Source organism: Eptesicus fuscus, chromosome 2, assembly GCF_027574615.1.
Source record: "Eptesicus fuscus isolate TK198812 chromosome 2, DD_ASM_mEF_20220401, whole genome shotgun sequence".
Lineage (NCBI taxonomy): Eukaryota > Metazoa > Chordata > Mammalia > Chiroptera > Vespertilionidae > Eptesicus > Eptesicus fuscus.
The window spans coordinates 947,866-964,484 of NC_072474.1; the positions used below are offsets into that span (position 1 = coordinate 947,866).

At 45.7% G+C, this 16,619-nt stretch overlaps 1 protein-coding gene across 3 annotated transcripts in view; it reads right to left on the reverse strand.

Moving 5' to 3' along the window:
* The window catches only part of SENP8 (SUMO peptidase family member, NEDD8 specific), a 30,299-nt gene extending 15,717 nt beyond the window's left edge, over window positions 1-14,582 (reverse strand). The window contains exons 1-2 of one of the 3 annotated variants that reach the window (XM_054725212.1): window positions 13,170-13,211; window positions 9,054-9,172 (exon numbers count right to left, since the gene is read on the reverse strand). Coding sequence is in view for 1 of the 3 variants with exons in the window: in XM_054725203.1 (XP_054581178.1) it covers window positions 14,477-14,569 (93 nt within the window). In the remaining 2 variants the exon portion in view is untranslated. Of the gene's footprint in view, window positions 1-9,053; window positions 9,173-13,169; window positions 13,214-14,476 lie in introns of those variants that run through there. The other 2 variants (XM_054725203.1, XM_054725209.1) reach the window with 2 other exon arrangements.
* Between the last annotated feature and the right edge of the window lie 2,037 nt (window positions 14,583-16,619).

Genomic DNA, 16,619 nt, shown 5'->3' on the forward strand with positions numbered 1-16,619 from the left:
ATATTCTAATTCTGTCATTCCATTTTATTAGCTAGAATTTTTCTTCATCTTAGTAGCTATTTATTATGACCTTGAAAGCTATTTTTACTGAATAAATTATTCTTTCTCTTTATCAGTTTTTATTTATTTATTTATTTTTAAAAAATATATTTTATTGATTTTTTAAAGAGAGGAAGAGAGAGGGACAGAGAGTTAGAAACATCGATGAGAGAGAAACATCGATCAGCTGCCTCCTGCACACCCGCTACTGGGGATGTGCCCGCAACCAAGGTACATGCCCTTGACCGGAATCGAACCTGGGACCCTTGAGTCTGCAGGCCGACGCTCTATCCACTGAGCCAAACCGGTTTCGGCTCTTTATCAGTTTTTAGAATGAATCAGTTCCCTAAGCATCAATAAAGTCTATTTTAATGGCTAAAAAAAAAAAAAAAAAGATATGCTTGCTGAGTTTGTTACTTGATGGCATTGTGATAACTTGTTAATAATTTGATTTAAAAAAAGCTAGGGGAGAACCAAGATGGCAGCATAGGTAAACGCCTGTACTTGCTGCCTCCCACAACCACGTCAAAATTACAACTAAAATATACAACTATCATCCAGAACTGCGGGAAAGCTGGCTGAGCGGAAGGACAGCAACTAGAGAGGTAAAGAAGAAAGTGCACTGAGACTGGTAGGGGGTGCGGAGGCAGGAATAGGCTGGTCCGGCACCCGGGTGTGCGGCCTTTCTATCGGTAGGGAGATCGCCTCTGCGGAGGCCCCTGGAGGAGTGAGGAGTCCCAGCCCACACCAGACCCCCAGCCCAGGGTCCCGAGCTGGGGAAGAAGTCCCTATGGGCAGTAAGAACTACGGACTGGACAAACCAGTGCGGACTGGGGCGAGTGACATTGTTGCTCGAGACCCAGCTGCTCCTCTTAAAAGGCCAGGACCTGGAACTGAACTTACAAGCTCCCACTTGCTCTGACCTCCAGTACCAGGCGAGGCTCTGGGGGACCCAGACACACACAGGGAGAAACTGGACTGTTTGGCACCAGGGCAGGAACTCGGGGGCGGCTTTCTTACAGATGGAGGTGCTTGCAGAGGTCATTGTTCCCGTGCTGGGACCTCCCTGACTGGCAGCCATTTCTGTTAGCTCCGCCCTGGACCCCGCCCCACCCAGTTTACAACCCCATCCAAGCTGTGCGCAGCGGCTTTTGCATATGAATGGCCTATCCCAGTGGTAGGCAAACTGCAGCTCGAGAGCCACATGTGGCTCTTTGGCCCCTTGAGTGTGGCTCTTCCACAAAATACCACGTGTGGGCGCGCACGTACAGTGTGCTTGAAACTTCGTGGCCCAAGTGCAGAAGTTGTTTTTCGGCTCTCAAAAGAAATTTCAATCGTTGTACTGTTGATATTTGGCTCTGTTGACGAATGAGTTTGCCGACCACTGGCCTATCCTGTCTCAGCCTAAAACCTGTCAAACAAGCTGCAGCTGGGTCAGGGAGCCCCAAAGCTATCAATAAAAGGCCCAAGGCCACACCAGCACCAGCCTGCCTTGTTTCACAGCTGGGCCTACTCTGGGCACTTCCAAACCCAATACAAAGAGGAGGAATCTGCAGATCTCTCTGTAGCTCCTGCTGGGTGGCCCTAGGCAGTGGCTGACTTTGCACCTCCCTGGAGACCCAAAAGCCAGTGTGCTCAGTGGTTAGTGTGAGACCATATCAGATTACAACTCTTCACATCCATAAGTGACACACGCAAGGGGCAGACTCAGTGAGTACCAAAGCCCCACTGAAGCAAGTCCTGCCCGATAAGGGTGTCTCCTGCACAGCAGCTCTCCCACTGAGGTTGCAGCTGGTTCTCACAGCCAACTGGCCTGGAGGTCAATTCCTCCCAGTGATACCAACAGCAATCAAGGTTCAACTACAACGAAATTGTGCACACAGCCCACAAAGCGGTGCACCAAGAGTGTCCATCTCAGGTGATTGGGAGGCTGAGCCACTGGGCCCTATAGGACACTTACTACACAAGGCCACTCTATCAATTCAAACAGATTTAGCAGCTACCCAATACACAGAAACAAACACAGGGAAGCAGCCAAAATACAGAGACAAAGAAACATGTCACAAATGAAAGAAATGGAAGAAAGCAAACTATTGGATAGAGTTCAAAACCACAGTTATAAGGTTACTCAAGAATCTTCCAGAAACCTCCGAGAAACTTAGTGAGACCTTCAAGGATCTTACTGAGAATGTCAAAAAAATGGAAAGTGACCAGTCAGAAATTAAGCATACACTGACTGAAATAAAGAATAATATACAGGGATTCAACAGTAGACTAGAGGATCACAAGCATCAAATCAATGATTTGAAATATGAGGAAGCAAAAAACACCCAACCAGAAGAGCAAAAAGAAAAAAGGATCCAAAAATATGAAGATAGTGTAAGGAGCCTCTGGGACAACTTCAAGTGTACCAACATCAGAATTATGGGGGTGCCAAGAGAGAGTAAGATATTGAAAACCTAGCTGAAGAAATAATGAAAAAAAACTTCCTGGTGAAAGAAATAGACTTACAAGTCCAGGAAGCGCAGAGAACCCCAAACAAAAGGAATCCAAAGAGGACCACACCAAGACACATCATAATTAAAATGCCAAGGGAAAAAGACAAAGAGAGAATATTAAAAGCAGCAAGAGAAAAGCAGTTAGTTACATACAAGGGAGTGCCCATATGACTGTCAGCTGATTTCTCAACAGAAACTATGCAGGCCAGAAGGGAGTGGCAAGAAATATTCAGTGATGAATAGGAAGAACCTACAACCAAGATTACTCTATCCGGAAAAGCTATCATTCAGAAAGGAAGGTCAGATAAAGAGCTTCACAGAGGAGAAAAAGCTAAAGGAGTTCATCACCACCAAACCAGTATTATATGAAATGCTGAAGGGTATTCTTTAAGAAGAGTAAGAAGAAGAAAAAGGTAAAGATAAAAAATTATGAACAATAAAGTGACAACAAATACATATCTATCAACAAGTGAATCTAAAAATCAAATGAATAAAAAATCTGATGAACAGAATAAGCTGGTGAACAGAATAGAATCAGGGGCATGGAAATGGGACAGACTGACGATTCTCAGAGGGAAAGGGGTGTGTGTGGGGGTACAGGAAGAGAATAGACAAAGATCTTATATGCATGTATGCATTACCTATGGATGTGGACCGTAGGGTGGCTAGGGCCTGGGGTGGGATGGGAACTGGGTGGAGGGGAGCTCTGGGGGGGGGGGGGTGAGGGGCATCTGTAATAACCTCAACAATAAAGATTAAAAAAAAATCCTAACCAGAAAAAAAAAAAATAGCTAGGCCCCTATCTCATACCTTATATCAAATTACTATATTTTAGATGAAGTAAAATTTAAGTGTTAAAAATGAAACAATCCCTGGCCAGGCAGCTCTGCTGCTTATAGCATCATCCAGATATGCCAAGGTTGAAGTTTTGATCCCCAGTCAGAGCACACACAAGAATCAATCAGTGGATATATAAACAAGTGGAACAACATATCAGTGTTTCTTTTTTCCTCCCTCCCTCCTTCCCTCACACTCTCTTCCTCTCTCTCTCTAAAATCAATGAATAAAAAAATGTTTTTTAAGAAAAGGAAACAAAAATTTAGAAAAATAGAGCTTATACAATTGTATGACTGGCCAATGAAGAGATGAAAGATACTCCAATAGGAATCAAAGATACTTACTATGAATCAAAGAAATTCAAGTTAAAGTAAGATTTCATTTTTCACCTACCAAATTAGCAAAAGATGAGAAAAACTGATAATAACCAGCATTGCTGACAGTCTGGGAAAACAGCCATTCTCATTGTTGACAGAGTGTAAACAAATGTGAGCTTTTGGAAAAGTAACTGGCCATCATGCTGGATTGCGGTTTCAATCCCCAGTAGAGGGCGTGTAGGAGGCAGCTGATCAATGATTCTCTCTCATCATTAATGTTTCTATCTCCCTCTCCTTCTCCCTTCCTCTCTGAAATCAATAAAAATATACTTAAAAAAATAAAGATGGTCATAATATGCTATGAAAAGAAAGGTTATATAAAAATTTATTAATTAAAAAATAAAGAAGAAAAAAATTTGTAAGAGAAAAACATACATAAAAATAATCAAGAATGAGAGCCATCTAAAATTTAGTTTTTCTCTAAGAATAGGATTATTTAAACTTAACTTTTCCTTCTATGTTTTGATACTGTCTGCTTTATTCCCCCCCACTTTCTTTTGATAATGTGCACACATCCAGGAAATGCAATTATTTCTAGTTAGAAAAACAATGTACCACTTCCCACTTTTTTTTTTACAGTTTACATTCAATATTACTTTATATTAGTTTCATGTGTACAGCACAGTGGTTAGGCAATTATATACTTTACAAAGTGTTCCTTCTAATATTTCTAGAATTCATCTGGCACCATACATAGTTATCACAATATTATTGACTATATTTCCTATGCTGTACTTTACATCTTCATAACTATTCTGTAACTACCAATTTGTACTTCTTAAACCCTTTACCTCTTTCACCCAGTCCCCTAATACCTCTTCTCACTGACAACCACCAGTCTACTCTCTGTGTTAATGATTCTGTCCCAATTTTGTTTCATTTATTTTGTTCTGTAGATCCCACATATAAGTGAAATATGGTATTTGTCTCTGACTGACTGACTTATTTCACTTAGCATTATACCTTCTAGGTCCATCCATGCTGTGACAGATGGTAAGATTTCATTTTTGTACTCAGAAAATTATAAGATACTGAAGAAAGAAATTGAAGAAGATACAAATAAATGAAAGCACATACCATGTTCATGGATAGGAAGAATTGATATCATTAAAATGTCCAAACTATGCAAAGTAATCTATAGATTCAATGCAATTCCTATCAAAATACCAATGGCATATTTCACTGAACTATAATAAATAATCCAAAAATTTATATGGAACTACAACTGACCCCAAATAGCCTCAACAATCTTTTTTTTTTAAAAAAATATATTTTATTGATTTTTTACAGAGAGGAAGAGAGAGGGATAGATAGTTAGAAACATCGATGATAGAGAAACATCGATCAGCTGCCTCCCGCACACCCCCCACTGGGGATGTGCCCGCAACCAAGGTACATGCCCTTGACCGGAATCGAACCCGGGACCTTTCAGTCCACAGACCGATGCTCTATCCACCGAGCCAAACCTGTTTTGGCAGCCTCAACAATCTTAACAAAGTTGGAAGTATCATGCTATTTGATATCAAACTATATTATAAGGCTATAATAATCAAAACAACATGGTACTGGCATAAAAACAGACATAAAATGAGCCCAGAAATGAACTTACACCTATATGGTCAATTAATATTTGACAAAGGAGGCAAGAACATACAACGGGGTAAAGTCAGCCTATTCAAACAATGGTGTTGGGAAAATTAGATACATCCACCTCTCACTCTCTTTTTTTTTTTTTTTACCTCACCCGAGGACATGTTTATTGATTTTGGAGGGGGGGGGGGGGGAGGGAGAGAGAGAGAGAGAGAGAGAGAGAGAGAGAGAAAGAAACACTCATCAGAAACACTGATCAGTACGTACCCAGACTGTGGACCGAACCAGAAACCTAGATATGTGCCCTGACTGGGAATCAAACTCACAACCTTTTTGGTGTATGGGATGACACTCCCAACAAAATGAGCAACCCGGTCAGGGCTTTACTTCCCACTCTTTTTTTTTTGTGTGTGGTCAAACTGAATGTTTTTATTTTTATTTATTTATTTATTTATTTTTATTATTATGATGAAAAACATGTAACATACAATTTTCCATCTTTTTTCCCCCATTATAGTTCACATTCAATATTATTCTGTATTAGTTTCAGGTGCACAAGATAGTGGTTAGACAATCATATATTTTACCTCCCACTCTTACACTGACCTAAAATATATCTGTTTCCTCAACTCACTGGTCTCACTTCTGTCCTCTAGAAAAAACAGAGTAAGTGTAATCTCTCTTCTATAAATCTTCAATTATAAAGATGTAAAAATAATCTGGTGTTTACTAAAATTGGATTATGTCCAACTGCTAAGTATGATTTCATTTGCAATTTCACAAAAAGAATCACATGCAAGACCAAATGTGCTTTTCATGGCAGCATAAGTAGAAACATTTTCAGGAAGGAATTTCAAGCCATTTTTATTTGTTTCAAATTCCCCCAATTTAACATTTCCTTTTAATGTAGCCTAAACCATTCAGGGATTTGTATGAAGAGCGATGTAAAAATTACCAAGATTTATATATCCCTCTTTGAAGCAGAGTTTAGATTTTACTCATCTCTGCTATCTTCAGTGGTTGACAAACTGGACAAGTATTAATAAATGATTTTTTTTATTTCTTAGAATTTAGACTTTACTTTTCTTAATTTAATAAATCTTTATTGTTCAATTATTACAATTGTTCCTCTTTTTTCCCCCCGATAGCTCCCCTCCACCCAGTTCCCACCCCACCCTCTGCCCTTACCCCCCCCATGTCCTCATTCATAGGTGTACGATTTTTGTCTAGCCTCTTCCCGTACACCCAACACCCCTTTCTATGTCAGTCCACTCCCTTTCTATGCCCCTGATTCTATTATATTCACCAGTTCATTTTGTTCATCAGATTTTTTTATTCACTTGATTTTTAGATTCACTTGTTGATAGATATGTATTTGTTGTTCATAATTTTTATCTTTACCTTTTTCTTCTTCTTCCTCTTCTTAAAGAATACTTTTCAGCATTTCATATAATACAGGTTTGGTGGTGATGAAGTCGTTTAGCTTTTTCTTATCTGTGAAGCTCTTTATCTGACCTTCAATTCTGAATGATAGCTTTGCTGGGTAGTAATCTTGGTTGTAGGTTCTTGCTATTCATCACTTTGAATATTTCTTGCCACTCCCGTCTGGCCTGCATAGTTTCTGTTGAGAAATCAGCTGACCATCGTATGGGTGCTCCCTTGTAGGTAACTAACTGTTTTTCTCTTGCTGCTTTTAATATTCTCTGTCTTTTGCTCTTGGCATTTTAATTATGATGTGTCTTGGTGTGGTCCTCTTAGGATTCCTTTCGTTTGGGGTTCTGTGCGTTTCCTGGACTTGTAAGTCTATTTCTTTCACCAGGTGGGGGAAGTTTTCAGTCATTATTTCTTCAAATAGGTTTTCAGTATCTTGCTCTCTCTTTTCTTCTGCCACCCCCATAATTCTGATGTTGGTACGCTTGAAATTGTCCCAGAGGCTCCTTACACTATCTTCAAATTTTTGGATTCTTTTTTCTTTTTGCTTTTCCGGTTCAGTGTTTTTTGCTTCTTTGTATTTCAAATCTTTGACTTGATTCTTGTGTTCCTCTAGTCTGCTGTTAGGTATCTGTATAATATTTTTTATTTCAGTCAGTGTATGCTTAATTTCTAGTTGGTCCTTTTTTATATCCTCGAGGGTCTCACTAAATTTATCAGCCTTTTCTAGGAAATTCCTGAAACACCTTATAACTGTGGTTTTGAACTCTATATCCAGTCATTTGCTTTCCTCCATTTCTTTAGTTTGTGATCTGTTTCTTTGTTTTTGCATTTTCGCTGCTTCCCTGAGTTGGTAGAGTAGCTTTGTGTGCTAGGTGTCCTCTATGGCCCAGTGGCTCAGCCTCCCCAGTTACCTGAGGTGGACACTCTTGGTGCACCCCTTTGTGGGCTGTGTGCACAGCCTTGTTGTAGTTAAATCTTGATTGTTGTTGGTATCACTGGGAGGAATTGACTTCCAGGCAAATTTGCTGTGAGGATCAGCTGTGTCTATGCTGGGAGAACTTCTGTGCTGGAGACAGCCTTATGAGACAAGACTTGCAAAACTGTAAAAGCCTCTATGCTCAGCTTGGATGGGGTGGAGTCTCAGGGCTGAGCAGACAGCCTTGGCTTCCTGTCAGCCCTGCTCTAAGAGGCCCCTGGGTCTCAGTGTCCCTCGGTAATCACTGCAAGCACCTCTGAGAGAAAGCCTCCCTCGAGTTTCGCCCGCTGCCAGACAGTGCAGTTTCTCTCCGAATGAGCCTGGGTCCCTAGATTCCCGCCCAGAACTGGAGTTCTGCACAGTCGGGAGCTTCCGTATCCCTCCCGCTTTAGAAAGCCAGCGGCACACACAGCAGTCAGTCCTCTCTGCGCGCATTCACGTGTGCAGCTCCAGACTTCTGCCTTTTGCGTCTCCCGAGTTTCCGTGCGCTCCTCTCTCTTCCCGACAGTCCAGACCCCCCCCGTATGAGTCTGGGTTCCCAGGGTCTCGCCCGGAACTGGGGTTCAGTGCAGTCGGGAGCTTCCGTCTCCCTTCCACTAGAGAAAGCCAGCCAGGCACTCAGCCGCCTATCCTCTCCGTGCGCGTGTCTCAGTACCTCAACCCTTTGCAGCTCCTCTGAGTCTCCATGTGCTCCTCTCTTTCCTTCTAGTTGTAGAATTTCCACCCAGCCAGCCTTCCTGTGGTTCTGGATGATGTCTGTTCTGTCTTTTAGCTGTAGTTTTGAAATTGTTGTGTGAGGCAGCAGTTTAGGTGTTCACCTATGCCGCCATCTTGGTTTCTCCCCCAATCTATGTTTCTTTAAAAAAAATTTTTTTATTGATTTCAGAGAGAAAGGGAGAGAGAGGGAGACAGAAACATCAACGATGAGAGAGAATCATCTATTGGCTTTCTCCTGCACACCCTCCAGTGGGGATCACGCCTAAAAATGGGGCATGTGCCCTGACAGGGAATCGAACCTTGACCTCCTAGTTTATAGGTCAATGCTCAACTACCGAGTCACATGAGCCAGGCCCAATGTATGTTTTTTCATTGATTTTTTTTTTTTTTCAGAGAGAAGAAGTAGGAGAGAGTATGAGAGGGAGGAGGAAGATGAGAGAGAGAGAGAGAGAGAGAGAGAGAGAGAGAGAGAGAGAGAGAGAGAGATAAGAGTCAGTTGCCACCCTGGCCGGTTTGGCTCAGTGGATAGAGTTCTGCCTGTAGACTAAAGAGTCCCGGGTTCGATTCCAGTTAAGGGGCATGTACCTTGATTGCAGGCTCCTCTCCGGCTCTGGCACCTTGGTCAGGGCTCCTGCAGGAGGCAACTAATTGGTGTGTTTCTCTCACATCGATGTTTCTGTCTTTCCCTCTCTCTTCCAGTCTCTCTAAAAAAAAAAAAAAGAGAAAAAAAGAAAAAAAAATCAATGGAAAAATATCCTTGCTTGAGGATTTAAAAAAAATAAATGAAACATGGCAAAAAAAAAAAAAAAAATAGATTCAGTTGCCCCCCCCCCCCCCCCCCCCCCACTGGGAATCAAATCTACCATCTTTTGGAGCACAGATGGTGCTCTAACTAACCAAGCCACACTGGCTGAGGCCAATCTGTGTTTTAGAATAGCCAGCACATTTGGGAAATAAAGTAATTTAGCAAACTCTTTACAAGATCCCTTGATAACATTTAGTTAAAAAAATCATTTATTTATTTATTTACTTATTTACTAGAGGCCCAGAGCAAGAATTCGTACATGGGTGGGGGTCCCTCGGCCTGGCCAGCGATTGGAGCGATCAGGGCTGGCTGGCCAGGGGGAGGGACTGCAGGAGGTTGGCAGGCTGGGGGGAGGGACCACAGGAGGTTGGCTGGCTGGGAGTGCACTAACCACCAGGGGGCAGCTCCTGCATTGAGTGTCTGCCCCCTGTGGTCAGTGTGTGTCATAGCTATCAGCTGGTCACTCAGTTGTCCGGTTGTAAAGGTCACTTGGCTTTATATATATAGATATAGTATCTTCATTCCTATCTTATCTTTTAATGATCTAACCTATACATTAACTGTTAGAATAATTTTTCAAAAAGAACTCTATATTATCCTACTCCAAAAATTTTTACATCTTTCCATCATCTGCCAAAGCAAGCACAGATTACAGCCTGGCATTCAATGATTTCTACAAAAATAGCCCCAACCTATCTTTTCCAAAATATTTCCTAGAACTGCTCCTACATAAGATAGCTACAAACTCACTCCTCCAGTAGGCCTAAAGTATTAGGCAACAGTGGATTGCTCCACCTAAGGTACTGGAGGAGCAGAAGACAATAGCCAGTTCCAACAGAGAGGTTGGGAAGTGAACACCACTCTAGTACCTCTCTGAAACACAGATTTGATATATCATGCTATTGCTTAAAAACAATAGAGTGAGCTTTTTATAAATCTAGGCTCCATGGGCCAGGATGTGGCTAGAATTTAAGGTTTCCATGGAGTTGGAATGGGGAATAAAATTGCATTTTTATTTCCAATAATCTCTAGGTGAAATTTGGGATTTTCGTCAATAAATGTAGGCAATGATACAGTGTAGTATCAGTAATCCTGTCTTTTGTCACTAATAAAAAATAGGATATTTTCATGTCATATTAAAATTGTTGCAGATATCTCAAAATATAATTTACAGTCATCATTATTTTGGAATTATACAATAAGACCAAAATACAATCTGTTGCCAGATGATTAAAGCACAAAGAAGCACATATATAACTACATCACACACATGTTTTAATATTTTTAAAACTTTGAATAAAATTGGTTCCATTAATTTCCATGTATTTTATTTCACATTTAAAAACATTCTGAGATAGGGGCCACAGGCCTGGCTATCACAGAGGCCCATGGTGTAAAAGAGGTTATTTTCTCTTTACCTTTGTTATTTTTACCTGTTAGTTGTTTATAGTATATAAATTAAATGTTTTAGCATGGATTGAAGTCTACACTTTATTATTTCTCTCTGCTCTACCCATTCTCCATACTATGCTCTAGTCATACACACAACAGTGACTCTTATCTTCGGGCAGACAGACAGGTTTTGGATTAACCCAAGTTAATAGATAGCAGCCCCGCACCGGCTGGGGCTCTGCCTTTACAGTCCTTCTCTGCCAGCCACGTGAATTCTTATTTTAAAGGTCTGTTTTCCCTAATACTATGATATCCCAGTAGGGCTATATCCTAAATATGTTTATGTCTCATTCCTAACTTAAATGGTTGATGAAATTAATAATTGGCAAGGCACTGTGAGTAGTAATCTCTAGGAGAGTGAAGTTAGTCTTTGCATTTCATAAATTGGCTCAACTCTGATCTTTTGGGGGATAAAAATGAGGATATTCTTGAGCTATAAGACTGAAACCCCAGCTGATAAATAGACGAGAAAGGGAGAGGAAAAAGTGCTGTAAATGAGGGGACCTGATTAAAATTAAGGGATGGAAATGTGCTTAAGGGAAAGGCAGGAATAGTTTTTTCTTCTTCCACTTCCCAGAGCAGTTATTCAAAACTTTCATCACTCTGCTCAAGGTTCTCATTCCATTCCCAACTCTCTCATCAAATGACCCCCATCCTAATGTCACAAAGCCAACTCCATACCTTTATGTCCTTCCCTACTTCCCATTCTTTACATTTCTCTAGCTTAGTGGTTTTCAACCCTCAGCATTAGTCATCTCAGGAGAAAACATTACTGGACCAGAGACTGTTTAATTGGTTTTGGGTGGAGCAACAACATTGATTTTATTTTTTTTAAAGCTTCCCAGATGATTCTGATGTGCGTACCAAGTTGAGCTCTATTAGAGCTCTTGATCGTATAAATGGGACACCCTCACCCATGAACTCTCCACTTCTGGGTTCCATGGTACACTGAGTCTCCCATCTTTAAAGAAAATATACTGGCGGCCCACATTCTCAGTCCTCATCCTTCTTACACTTTACAAGGACGCTTCCTCCAAGTGTAGGCTACCCCAGTATGGTTTCCACTAGCTGTATCCTACTCCTCGAACTTTCCAACTCCTCCGGACCAAATACTGTCATGTCCTTCTGTACCCGACACTTGCTGCCTCTCGCTCCTATTTCTGTGACCAGCTATTGCTCACTGGCCTTCTAGCACAAGTTAAGAGTGAGCCAAAGGTCGCCTTGAAAGGGTTTCCTCGTCCTTCTACGCAATCGGGGTGGGGGTGGGAGTGGGGCTCCTCTATGCTCAGAGGGTATCCTGTGCTTTTATTCTGTTACTAGAAGCCCGTTGCACGAAGTTTCGTGCAATAGACTTTCCTTCACCTGGCTGCCAGCACCAGTTTTCCTCTGGCCACCCGCCGATGGGAGCGCCTCCCGAAGGCTGGGGGCGGGACTTGGGGTGGCCGATGGCGCTGGCTGGAGGTGCTCTGATCGGCAGGTGGCTACAGGAAAACTGGTAGTGGCGGAAAACTCAATTGGCCACCCCGAGTTCCGCCCCCCGCGCCTCCAGCCGGCCCAATCATGGGCGTAGCGGAGTGATGCAATTTGCATATTATCTTTTTATTATGTATGACTAGAGGCCCAGTGCATGATTGAATCATGCACGTGTAGGGTCCCCTACACGCTTTCGCTTTTCGCAGTGGAGCTGGGTGCCTGTCCGCTGGTGCACCAGGCCTTTCAGAAGCCTCCGGCTCAGTGGAGGCTTCTGAAAGGCCTGGTGCCGGAGCAGACAGGCACCCAGCTCCCCCACTTTTGATGGTCCGCGGCCGCTGAGGGGGGCTACCCTGCTGTTGAGAGGCGCAGGGGGCGGGACTCATCGGCTGCTGAGGGGGGCTGCGCGGACACCTGGCTACCCTGCCGTTGGGAGGCGCAGCTGGGTGCCCGCAGCTGGGTGCCCGCAGCAGGCCCCCTCAGCAGCCGCGGATCAGGGAGCGCCTCTCAACAGCAGGGTAGCCCCCTCAGCGGCCGTGCCTCTCAATGGCCGGATAGGCCACCCCGAGTCCCGCCCCCCAGCCTCCCGCCGCCCAATCGTGGGGTAGCGGAGTGATGGTAATTTACATGTTACTCTAGTATTAGACAGGATAATTTACTTTACTACCATAGACTCTCTCATCTCCGACGTTCAGAAAGCTGAGGCTATTTCATTCGTTTCTGACTTTCTTGAGTCCAAGGTATGGAAACCACTGTAAAAAGTCGGAAGAATGAATGGACAGGACTAAAAAAAAAAAAAAAAGTCGGGGGCGGGGAGAAGGGGCGTGTGTGCGGAAAGGGGTTCCGAGGGGCCGCGCTGGGAACCCAGAGCCAGAATGGGGAGGGGGCCTGGATGCGCTCGTTGTGCGTGGGCAGCAGAGCCGTCCGGCCCGGACACAACCGCCGCAGACCCACGCGGGGAGGCGGCTGCTTACCTGCCTCGGCTCCCCACCTCCACCGGCCTTCGGGCACCTCGGGCTCCGTGTCGGCCGGAAAGCGAGAGCGACGGTCGCAAACCCAGAGCTTTCCACCTCAACCTTGCGACACTACTCTCCGGTAGGGGGAGCGTCCAGGGCGGCGTTCCCGCTCGGCCGTCCGCAGAGGGAAAACCTTTGGGCGGGGCTGCCGGTCCACGGAATGGGTGTGCCCGCGCAGGCGCACTCGGGCCTCTCTGGTGGCGTCACGCGGTGCCGGCCGACTCGGGTAGGCGGGAGGGGGCGTGGGCGGCGGGTGCGCGCGCCTGCTGGTCTGCAGCTGGGCGGCGCGCGGGGCGGGGCCGCGTGCGCGGGTCGGCGGCGCGCGGGCGGGAGCCGACGGAGCCCCGGGCGGCGGTGGAGGGTGGCTGCGCAGAGTCCCGGCGGGACCTGGAGGGTCGGTGGCAGAGGCGTCCGCGGCACCGGCGGAGGCGGCGGTCCGACGCGTGCTCCCGGGCGGGGTGCGGCGGGGGAGGTGCCTGCCAGGCCGGGCGGAGTCGCTCTGACAGGGCGGGGGATGCGCGGCGGCCGCTCGCCCGGACCCTGAAGCAACTGGGCCCACCCTCCCACCCTCCCGGAACCCTCGCTGGCCTCGGTCTCTGCCGTTTCCTCCGGCCTCACCCGGGGCCCGGGTGGGAGGCAGCTTCCGCCATAGAGGAGGGCTGTAGTGGCCGCCGCAGCGAACCCGAGGTAAGACCCGCCTTAGCGCCCCGCTGCCCGGCCCGGCCCGGCCCACGTCTCAGGCTCGCTCTCGGGCTCCTGCGGGGGCCCCCGGCCCCGCCCCAGCGGAGACGCCCCGCGAGCGGGGCTGCTCTGGAGCCTTTCGGACTCACGATCCCTGCCCCGGGTCCCCAGGAGACCCCGCCCTCCGTGTCTCTGACCGGACTGTGTTCGGGCCTCCAGCCGCCCCGGCGGACTGCCGGAACTCTCCTCGGACCCCTCGGTTCTGAAAGGAGCCCCCAGACTCCGTGACACCCTCCCGTGAGCTTACCGGGTCACAGTGTCTCTGAGACCCAGTCACGGCCGCCCCCTTACCCACTGCAACCCGCAGCTCCAGGCAGATGCATTGCTGCCCACCCCCTCTGAGCGGACCTCCCCCTCCCAGGTCGCTCACCGCCAAGCCCACCAGCTCTCTCCCCACCCAGCTGAGCTTTCCCAGAGTCTGTTTCATGATGCCCTTCCCTCCGGTAGATCTGAGGTCAGCCACCCTGTAGACACCCCCTTCTCGCCCCACCCCTCCCACAGACCTGTCCCTGCGCAGACCTTACCTTTTTTCCTGGTGGTGGTCCTTCTGGTTGAAATGGCTTTGCCGTGACATGCTGAAGGGATGTTAGCTTAGCCTGTGCTCCCCACTTGGTCATAGGGAACCAACCAACTGACTGACACGCCTGTTTGAAGGGTTTAGTCTGCTGCTGTGAAAGGGAGGGAGGGGGAAGAGGATGGAAGCTCAAGGCAGGGGGTGTGTTCTGTTGTAAGGTCACACAGCCTGCTTCTCATCTTGTGTCTTTTGTAGAACATGTAGATAGTCCAGATCTGATTTTAGGAACTTCCATTAAGGATTAAGTCACATTCCATTTAATTGGATGTAACTGTCTCCATGTAGTATCATTTGCTTCATAGATCTTTTGTACTGGTTTTGAAGGATACTGGGAACTTTTTAATTTGCTGTTTTTGAATTTGCAGGAAAAGTAATATTTACTGGTATAGCTTTCTTCAATCCTTAAAGAGTTCATGTCAATTTAATATATTTCTGCTACCTAGTGTTGCTTGCTGTCTTGCTTTTCCAAGGAGCAAGTACAGTTATCATGCAATGTTCACTGGTGTCATTACCAATAGCTTCTCAGCAATAGTAAAATCTATATATATAAAAGGCTAATATGCTAAGTGTCCATCCGGGTAATGACATCATGTAGCAATGCCCAGCTTCCTCTGGCCTCCTTGGAGTTTCTTCAGCCCAGAAACACAACTTGCTTTATAGCCAGGTGCAAAAATTTTACACTTTAATCAAATGTCTATGAAGCATTTTCCCCTGCCTCATCTCATTTGATCCTCACAGAAGTCCTGGAGTAGGTAGATAGGAAACTTGATGGAATCCTATTTCCTTTTCATTAGCTGGAAAATGGAGATTTAGAAAGTTTAGAAACTTGACCAGACTGAAAAGAAGAAATGGTGGATCTTGAAAATGACTTCAGGTTTTCTCATTGCGCAGAATATAGTCAAACACTGCTGCAGTTCAATATTTCACCCTTTGTTCTCCCTGCGTGATCTATAATAATAATCTGCTTCGTTTTGATATTTACTGCTGTGTTGCTGACAATTACCTGAAAGAGAAGTTGGGGTGCTTCACTGGGCTGGAAAAAGTTTAAATCAGAAAGTAGGTCTAATTAAGCAAGTTTATTCTATATATACTAGAGGCCTGGTGCACGAAATTCATGCATGGAGCGGGGGTTCCCCTCAGCCCAGCCTGCACCCACTCCAATCGGGGCCCTGTGGGATTGGGCTTAAACCAGCAGTCAGACACTCCTCTCACAATCTGGGACTGCTGGCTCCTAGCCACTCACCTGCATGCCTGCCTGATTGCCCCTAATCCCTCTGCCTGCCTGCCTGATCGCCCCTAACCTCTCTGCCTGCCTGCCTGCTCGCCCCTGACTGCCTCTGCCTGCCTCATCACCCCTAACTGCCTCTGCCTGCTTGCCTGATCGCCCCTAACTGCCCTCCCCTGCCGGCCTGATCTTGCCCCCAACTGCCCTACCCTGCCGGCCAATTTGGTTCTGATTGGTCAGTTTCTATGCCAGTCAGCGTCTCTGGGCCTATCAACGGGGCCTTATCAGAAAGCCAGGCCTGATCAGCAGCCCCGGTGGAGGCCTGGAGAGAAATGGAGGTGTGGCTGTTGGCCAGGCCGGGAGAGAAAGAGATGCAAGTTCTGATCAATGGCTGCCACAGAGGCTATGGATCAGACCCTGCCTCCCTCTCTGCAGGCCTCTCTCCGGGCCTGATCTGCAGCCCCCTAGGCAGTCAGTGCTGGGTTGGGGAGCTGGCAGCGGCAACCCAGCACTGACTTCTGGTCTGGTGTAACAACCATTACGACCCTGGCTCTTTATTATATAGATAAAAGGCTAAGTTGACTTGCATATGCGTGATTCATATAAAGCTCTCCCTGGCGCCAATCGCACCCGTGTGTTTCAATCTGTCATTGTCAATCGTGAATTTAGTTGTCACTTCTATTACAGACAAAGGGCGAATAGCGATATTAAAATATTTCTTATAATCAATTTCATTTCAATGTGCACAAATTCGTGCACCGGGCCATTAGTATTGAATAAAATGTTGTTGAAGTTGCACTCCTGAGCTGTAAAGAAGGAAATGTAATGTTACACCAAATGATCAGTGCATAATTTTAACGTTGTTGTA